General features: G+C 34.9%; 1 protein-coding gene across 1 annotated transcript; it reads right to left on the reverse strand.

The window, feature by feature from the left end:
- Window positions 1-6,413: 6,413 nt before the first annotated feature.
- Window positions 6,414-7,032, reverse strand: LOC126845308 (uncharacterized). The gene is made up of 3 exons (XM_050583956.1): window positions 6,917-7,032; window positions 6,486-6,821; window positions 6,414-6,417 (listed from the first exon to the last, which is right to left on the reverse strand). Exons 1-3 carry the CDS (start codon window positions 7,030-7,032, stop codon window positions 6,414-6,416), a joined length of 456 nt encoding a protein of 151 aa, XP_050439913.1.
- Window positions 7,033-7,507: the final 475 nt, after the last annotated feature.

The following is a 7,507-nucleotide window of genomic DNA, read 5'->3' on the forward strand; positions in this document are numbered from 1 at the left end:
CGACTTTGAGGGCATCCGGCGATTGCGGCGACATAGACCTGCGCATCTCCGGAAAACGTTCTGGCTGGGCCGATTAACGTGACCTCTGCGAGAGATAAACACGTGCCCTCGAGCCGTTCGTGCGGAACGTCCGTCGTGGCGCCGTCATGCTGGAACCAAACGTCGTCCGCGTCCGCGTGGTTGATGAGAAAAAACTGGTTATCAATGGTCTCGACAATAGAGTGCGTAACTGATGATAAACGATTTTTTTTTCAGCCGTACGGTCGTAGACTACGTGTGGTTTCGGCGGACGCCACGGCGGAAGTTCCCGGAGTTGCGGGTGTATGCTGCCAGACATCACCGATGACCTCGCAGTCAACCCGGCCCGTGCCACCGCTCGTACAGCCGGATCTATGCGGCAGACTCGTGGAAATCCGCCCCAGCGGCGGCGGACGTTTCAACGATGACATATTTGAAGAAAAAAAACGGCCACAAGAATTTCGTTAAGATTGTGTTTTTTATTTATTCAATGTACAGCTTATAAAAATGTAAAAATATTCTACTAATACCAATGTAAAAATGTGTTAAATAAACCATCTATAACTGTATATACTTGTTATTATTGAGAAGTTCTTGCACGGGGCCTACCGTACATTATAATTTATGAGTATTATTGTACAAAACAAAAAATATGCCTAATTATTACTGCATAGCAATTAATAGGAGGTAAAATGTTAGCTCGACGGTCGAATATGACTATTTATTATTGAAGATTTCAGTTTACATAACATGATAGATAATAAGATTAATTAATATCATAGTTAATGTGTAGGTAGATATTATATATTGTATTAATGTATTAATTATTAGATATAAACATAGGTGCAATTAAGGAGGGGAAGCTTAGAGGGTCGTATGTATTAACACATCTGCTTATAAAAATGTTTAACACAGAAAAACCATAAGGTTTTTGCAGAGTCGATTATTTTATTATTCAATGTTATTTATCAATTTCCATTTTTGTAACTTGTAAACGTTCGTTTTCTGCTTTGAGAAGAATAAATGTTTGGCTTTGGGTCAAAATCCCGGCCTTTCCGGTTAATGTCGACGGCCGTGGAATGGCAATTTTCAATATTTTATCCCTTGTTGGAACTTTGCCCAGTGTCTCTTGAACCCTCATTAAACCGATGTAGCAGTTCCCGAGGGAATATCCAGGCTAGTCATCATTTGTCTACCGACCAATGCAATTAGAAAGTCTGCGAGTCTACGGTTCAAAAATCCTACCTGAAAGGTATTACATTGAGTGAACATTTTACCCCTTCCCATTAAAAAAACCAAGAAAAAACACCAAAATAAAAATGTAAAACTGTGCACATTATTCAAATTAAAATCAACAGGTATTCTAAAAATATATTCATTTTTAATAAAATAATTACTCAATGATTAAGCAATACTTAATGATTTTTCCAACGTTTTTCCTAACCTAACCTAACCCGCCGGACGAGGGAAAAAAAGTTTCTTTTTACGTTGTATTATATTTATCAATTCTCAACGTCCATTTCTTCGAGACCAGAAAACCGTCTATGTCTACTGAACATATCGTTAACAGCTGTGGGGTTTGTACGTTTCATTTTTTTTCACATTATAATAATATTTTCCGGTGGCGGAAGTTGTTATGATAATATTACAATTACAACATGACTTCTGTTGATTTTATATATTTATCTATAGAACTTATAGTAATGCCATTAGGTTAGGTTACGGATGGAATGGTGAGAAAGGATTTTGGTAATTCCTGAATAACTGATAAGAAATTATTGATAACAATTAAACTATATCGCTCACCAGTGATAAGATATTATGCAAAACGCCGGCAATTCAAGACGGTATTCTTTTATTAAATTCCATACGGTAGATGTAGATTTTGGCGCGAAACTGAACGAGTCTTACCGGTTACCGTGTATTAAATTATGTACCTATACGGTTACCACTCTGGGTACTGTATAAAACCACTACAGTACCGTGTAGAAGTCTGGTTTCAAATGAGAAATATTTGTAGGACAAGTACCCGTTAAGAAGTCTCAAAAAAAGCGTTCTATATTAACTTCTCAAGACTATAATTTCATTGTACCAAACGATAGAAACGATACTCCAATTCTGTTTATCGAAGTGTGAATCTTTAGATTAAAGGCAACTCGTATGCCCTTTATTCGGTACATCACATCTTATATATTAGGTATATTAAAATCTAGCTATATGTCATTAAAACAAAATCGAATGCGAAATCGAAATTAGTTTATCGCAAATCTATATGAAACTGCGAACCGTAACAAGTCTGTTGACACGTAAATTTGTATTTAAGTTCCTACCTATGTTAATTAAATATTATAATTTAAATATACTTTGCAACCTCCAAAATTCGGTCCAACTTACGCCGCTGTATGTTATAGTTATTTATTGGCTTTGTGGCGTTAAACTATTGTACCCGTTAAGAAGTCTCAAACATGATTAAGACTATTATGCTATAGTTATTTATTGGCTTTTTCACACCAAACTATTATAACCCGTTTAGAAGACTCGAAAAAAATGAAAAAATAAATGTAAAAAAATGCAAAAAAAAAAATTCTGCTTCGGTTCTGTACCGCGCAACGTAGGCACTCTGATGGCTTCACTCGTCCGACCGAATGACCGAAGGTTATTTGAAATTTGTTGATTTTATGTTATTTAAACACATTATTGTATATTACTAACACGTATTTATTTATTTAAAATATTTTGTTTGTAACCATGGTAACCACGGCCATCCTTGATTGAAGGGTTGGAATTTTCGAAAAGTACTGTGCCAGTTAAGAGACAGAAAATCATAGCTGATTATAAGACATAATGACGATCGACAATGTCTTTGCTCCAAGGGAAAGATTTAATATGTTCCTATTGCATAATGCATATTTTAGAGACAAATTTTTTTCGATTATTCAACAATTTACGTTTAAAGTAGAAAACTTCTCGCTAATCTGACTGATACTCGATTTGTGACATAAATTATTTGCACATTATACTCTTTCCAGTAACGGTCGTAAATGCCTAGCTATTGATATTCCAATGTAAAACCTCAATCTACCTCAGTTGGTTTAGTTTAATGGAAAATTGAGTTTTCTATGGTTTAGCTAAATTAACCGTTAAAAAATTAGTTTCCAAAATTAGTTTAATAACCTTTAATTAATTTAACTGCTCGATTTAGTGATACGATCAAGTCATGATCGATTCGTACGACTCATTCGTTGATAGCTTTTGGCAACTGTCTGTATGGTAAGACTGAATTAAATGTGCTATCTGTTAAAATTACCCTATTTTGGGCCAATGTGGGAAAGCGAGAAAGGGTAGTTTAGTGAACAGGCAGTGGTGCGGTTTATTACATTAGACCTTATAACGGTTCGATGGATTGTGCTTAAATATTTAAACAGTCATTGAAGTAATAATTATTATTCGGGGCTCGTGTAACCTTAACAAACCAAGTGTATAATATTTAGGTTTCTGTACTAGATTTCTGTCCTGTTTGGATGTTTTATTACATGATAATTGTAATACTACAAAGGTTATAAATAATACACAATGTGCAACTTTAAATGAAGATTACAATAGATGTACACTATTTAATAAAAAAATAATTGCAACGCATGAAAAACGTAAACAACCGGTGGCTACCATGTGAATGGCGTCTGAAGAGAACTGTACCGGTTATCAATGTGAATATACATAACATAAAGGGTAATGGTATTGTATAATTTGCAATAACGTTATGCTACTTTAAAAAAGTAATGCCAACTAGGCGAAAATGACGAACCGTTAAAAAATGTCTGACGCAGAGAACAATATAATCTGATCAATAAATTTTATAATTTAGCTGAAATATTTACATTAAAAAAAAAAAAAAAATTATAAAAACTACTTTAACATGAAAAAACGTTAACGAAAAGCCGTTAAGGGAAATTATATTACACCTAACTTAATTTTGAAGCCCTTACAAGAGTTCCAACTTGTTTATAATGTTTATTTTACAATAATTATCAATAAGAAATTGTGGATCCGAGTTATGGCGAAAGTTTAATAAAAAAATAAAAGTTATTAAAGGCACTTTTTGGCATGTCTACCGAACAGATATAACTGTTTTTTTTTACATTTTTTATAGTACACTTACAATTTTCTCTGTGGGGGCTGAATGGTCGATTTTTACTTTACATCTTGTGGCTCTTCATCTGTTATCAAACATTCTTATCTCTTATTATGGCTTTGTGTTTTCCGAATAAATGTTTAGTTAGAATTAGGAACGGTTGAGCGCCACGAAACACAATATATGGTTCATGAGTATTTCTAATTGGACAAGAGGAGTTTTTTTTCCTCTTATACATCAGCACAGTCTGTAAATAAAACAAAATACCTATAGAGTACTGTAGTCGGCCGCCACTGGACTAAACTTTAATGATAATACTTCATCCAAAGCATTTTCCCCGTTTCGGAAACACATCAACAAGCTGTGCGAATATTTTGTACATTTTAACATGAACACCTTAAATCTTGGCCTTCTTGCTTCAAGCCACAGATTTTTATTATTAACTATAAGTAGGTAACCATATATATTTTTTTTTCCGCATACTATGCTAGAAATTAACCCACTGCAAGTATGAACCGTCTTTCTCTTATCTTCGTATAATATTATATATACTGACTAGTATATATAATTTGTTGAAGGATATTCAACATTATTTAAAATTTTAGTTGATTTTCGGTTGCTTTCCAAGTAATTGACATTTTAAATAAACTGTACTACAATTGATTGGTAAATTGTTCTTGTAGTGAAATTGTTATTTTTTAAGTGTTCACTTTTTTACTATTTTTTAGAAATGTTTTAAAAAAAGTTATATAGGCAGTGTTTCTGTGCCGCCTAAGTCGACGTAAAAATGCTTATTAATTTATTCATTATTTCAGGTATAATATTATGTCGGGACGTGACTATTGGAGTGGAGTGAAAATTTTTTATGTCGATTTATATAATATAGTATTCTAGAACAAGTCGCATCAAGCACCTTTGATAATATTTTTAAAATATTTAAATCATTTTATAAGACGTGTCCCATGTGAATTGTTTATTTAATATAGAAAAAATATAAATTACTAAATAAGAAAAAATTTAACACACAGCTCCGGGATCCTCAAAACTCAAAAGATTATAGTTATCGTGCTTTATATATTTCATGTTTCAAAGCAATGTTTTACTACTACTCAATTAAAGAAATAAACAAATCACCTATATCATTTTTTGTTCCACCGCAGTAAATCCAATCTAATTAAAAAACGTAAACTGTCTTCCGACGGCCACCGCATACAAAAAGTAGATTACCAGGTTCAAATGTGCCCAATAGTTTGCCACCGAGCACGTCTCTGCCATCAGTGGTAAAGTAATTTTAGAATCCAAAATTGCAATATACATAATATATTGAATAATAATAATATTTAATGAACATATAATACATGTATTATTATTATTTTGTTCTGAAATTCAATTGAAAATATTTCATCGTCTCCTCGTCACTCATTGTCTGGAGTACTGCCGTCTGCTTCACCGCTACACATCTTCCCCGACAGACTGTCCAGGATACGGTTAGATGGGACGGTGGGCCAGCATTTCGCGCTACTGGCTTGCACCGTCACCGTCGTTCCCGAGTTGTCCCTTCGTTTCCATCGTCTGGATTACTACTTCACGTCTTCCTCAACAGGCCGGCCGGACAAGTTCGGGATGCGATTGGACGGAGACAGTGGCTGCAGCATCTCGCGCTACTACAGCACACGTGTCCGCCAACGGCTTCACCGACTTGCCGGCCACAGTTTATCGGCTGGAGTACTATTAAAAGTTGTCCGACTCGCTTTCTTCGCTTTCTGACTGGTACGACGTTGGCCGTCTCCGCTTTGTTGACCTGGGTTGCTCATCATCAGAGTCTAAACGCGGTCTCTTCAGACCTGATGATGAGCACGGCTGCGGGTCGTCCGAGTCTGACTCAACTGGTCGGCGTTCGTTGACAGGCGGGCGAATGGCGCTAAAAGTATTACAGTATGTATTTCATTTGTTTTCTAATACTATTTCTCGGATTAGGTTATCTAAGTCGTCATCAATGATAACAAAATATGATCACCCAGCCGGAAGGAAATAAATCATTTTTTTTATGTACACATTAATTTACAATGATAAGCTATATGGTGCACAAAATATGAAAAATGTAATACCAAGCGGTCGCACTTACTTGAAATATGCAAGCCTTGCATCGAAGCTGTATGTGGGCATGAAGTTCCGGGAATATTCGTCGTCGTCGTGGATTTTGTCGGTTTCGTCTGTCTCAATTGACTCGTCATCGTTGTCCTCTGTCTCTCTGTCGTCGGTTTCATCTGTCTCAATTGACTTGTCATCGTTGTCTTCTGTCTCTCTGTCGTCGGTTTCGTCTGTCTCAATTGACTTGTCATCGTTGTCCTCTGTCTCTTTGTCATCGCTGTCCTCTGTCTCTGTGTCATCGTTGTCCTCTGTCTCTCTATCGTCGGTTTCGTCTGTCTCAATTGACTCGTCATCGTTGTCTTCCGTCTCTCTGTCGTCGGTTTCGTCTGTCTCAATTGACTCGTCATCGCTGTCCTCTGTCTTTCTGTCATGGTTGTTGACAAGTGGCGGAACAGCACTATTAAAGTATGTACTCCATTGTCTAATGACTTCCAATACTATTTCAGGTATATAGTTATTTAACTCGTCGGTGTTTATGTCAATCTCTTCGTCCGTGTCTCTATCTCTTGTGTCTATGTCGCTAAAACGAATTATACATAAAAAAACAATTGTATTATTAACACTAGCTGTTGTTAAACTCGACTAGCCAGCTACTATTTTGTCAAGCTTTAGTACTTGTATATAAGGCGTTCTGGAAATAAGTCTTCTTCGTCGTCCGTCAAAAAGTCTTCGTTTATGTCTGTTATATGATCAAATAAGAATTTGGGTGGATCTCTTTCTAACGGTGCCATTTTAGCTAAAAAGTGACAATATTTTCTAACTTAGTCCTATGATAATATAATTCAAATACTGTGTTTAAAAAATAAGCTCCGAACGCATGTCGCGTGACTTTGATTTGAGACAACTCTAAGAATATTATATGTACATATTGAAAAACATATTTTATGTTTTAAAAAAAATGTACAAGTTTTAAAAGTGAAAATAATTAGTCATTTAGTTTATTAAATTGCTTTTGGTAAGATAAAATTATCAGCTTTTCTTTTTCAAAATTCCTTCAGTAATAAATATTATTAAAACGTCGGATCAAGAAAGCTACAATATACAGCCGACGCATGTTGTTAAATTAATTTTTTTTACTAACTAAAAATGCATTTTTTTCTAAAACAGTTTTTTAGTATCTATACTAACAACAGAACACTTAAATTTCTATGACTGTTAGAGTTTTATTAAATAAGTACATCCTAAAAATCTAAACCTAGTCGTACG

This window comes from Adelges cooleyi, unplaced genomic scaffold (genome assembly GCF_023614345.1).
Source record: "Adelges cooleyi isolate 19-005CV unplaced genomic scaffold, UGA_ACOO_1.1 ACOO_flye_CR_arks_rails_tigmint_CR_PRNA_742, whole genome shotgun sequence".
Classification (NCBI taxonomy): domain Eukaryota; kingdom Metazoa; phylum Arthropoda; class Insecta; order Hemiptera; family Adelgidae; genus Adelges; species Adelges cooleyi.